At 43.4% G+C, this 1,167-nt stretch overlaps 1 protein-coding gene across 1 annotated transcript in view; it reads right to left on the reverse strand.

The window, feature by feature from the left end:
- Positions 1 to 1,167, reverse strand: part of LOC109541703 (dual oxidase) — a gene marked incomplete at its 5' end in the record, with an annotated part of 8,854 nt that overhangs the window by 3,024 nt on the left and 4,663 nt on the right. The window contains 2 exon segments of the mRNA XM_048669884.1: positions 3 to 278; positions 333 to 671. Coding sequence (XP_048525841.1) covers positions 3 to 278; positions 333 to 671 — 615 coding nt within the window.

Genomic DNA, 1,167 nt, shown 5'->3' on the forward strand with positions numbered 1-1,167 from the left:
GCCACATAGAAAATGAACAAGTAGAATATGTTCTGCCGGTTCTCCTCAAGGAAAGTGGTCAGACTGTCCCACTTGAGTCGGAGCCAGGACTTTTCCCTGTCGATGCTGGGCTCGATGTGGAAGCTGGTCATCCTGGCCACGTTAGTGGAGGTATCAAGGAAGTTCTGCTTGGCCCCCTTACAGTCCAGGCCTATCGCCACGAAGTCGCCGTTGTACTCGCGCATCATATCCTTAAAGTCCTGGTAGGTCAAGTAGTTTTTGTTTTGCAGGCCTGCGTCCTAAAATCCGCAGTTTAGCAATCAGCGCCCCAGAAATTGCAAAAGCTTCCACACCTGGAACATTCCATCTATGAGCTCAGTGACGTGATGATCGGATAAACTGGTGGTTCTAGCGATTTCCACCAGACTTCTCAGCATCTCCGAGAACTCCTCCTTGTCGATGACGCCGTTGCGGTCATTATCGCACATGTCGAAGATTATCCGCAGTTTGTCGTCGGTTTTGCCTCTGGAGAAGAGGACAACAGTGTCCAGGAACTCCTGGAAGGATATCCGGCCGTCCCCGTCCTTGTCCACGATGTTGAACATTTTTGTGACGAAAACGGCGTCGGTTTTCATGCCCAATGCGCTGGCAAATTCGGATTTGGTCAGCGACGTTCTCATCACCGTCACTACCTGGAAAATCGACTCAGATGAGCGTCCAGCTGGGTGCAGCAAGATGTGTTTAGATAAGTTCTATATTGTTGAGGCGGATTCATTTTTTTACAAACTTCTTTTTGGGTATTTCGCCTCAAAAATTTTTGTCTTTAAAAAAGACAGAATTTCCTCACGTCTTTCATTACAGATTGATAAATAGTGCTCCCATTTCGCAATAAGAACGAATTATTTATCAAAAAGTAATCAAGAACTATCACTTAGAGAGTATTCTGCGACACACTTAGGCTCAAGCTGTAAGAGAAAATTCCAATTAGTAGATAAATTAATTTGAAAAATTACCCTGACGTTTCGATAGCTATTTTCTGCTATCGTTATCAAAGAACCTGAATGAACCTAAAAAGGAGTATGTTAATAAATTGTGTGACAATAGTAGGATAATACAGTATATGAAAATTCGCTCTGATAATTCGTCTGTGCAAATTGTCAGTTATGTGACTTTGACTTAATCTCATTG

This window comes from Dendroctonus ponderosae, unplaced genomic scaffold, assembly GCF_020466585.1.
Source record: "Dendroctonus ponderosae isolate FM_Combo_2020 unplaced genomic scaffold, Dpon_F_20191213v2 Dpon_F_20191213_9, whole genome shotgun sequence".
NCBI classification, from domain to species: Eukaryota; Metazoa; Arthropoda; class Insecta; order Coleoptera; family Curculionidae; genus Dendroctonus; species Dendroctonus ponderosae.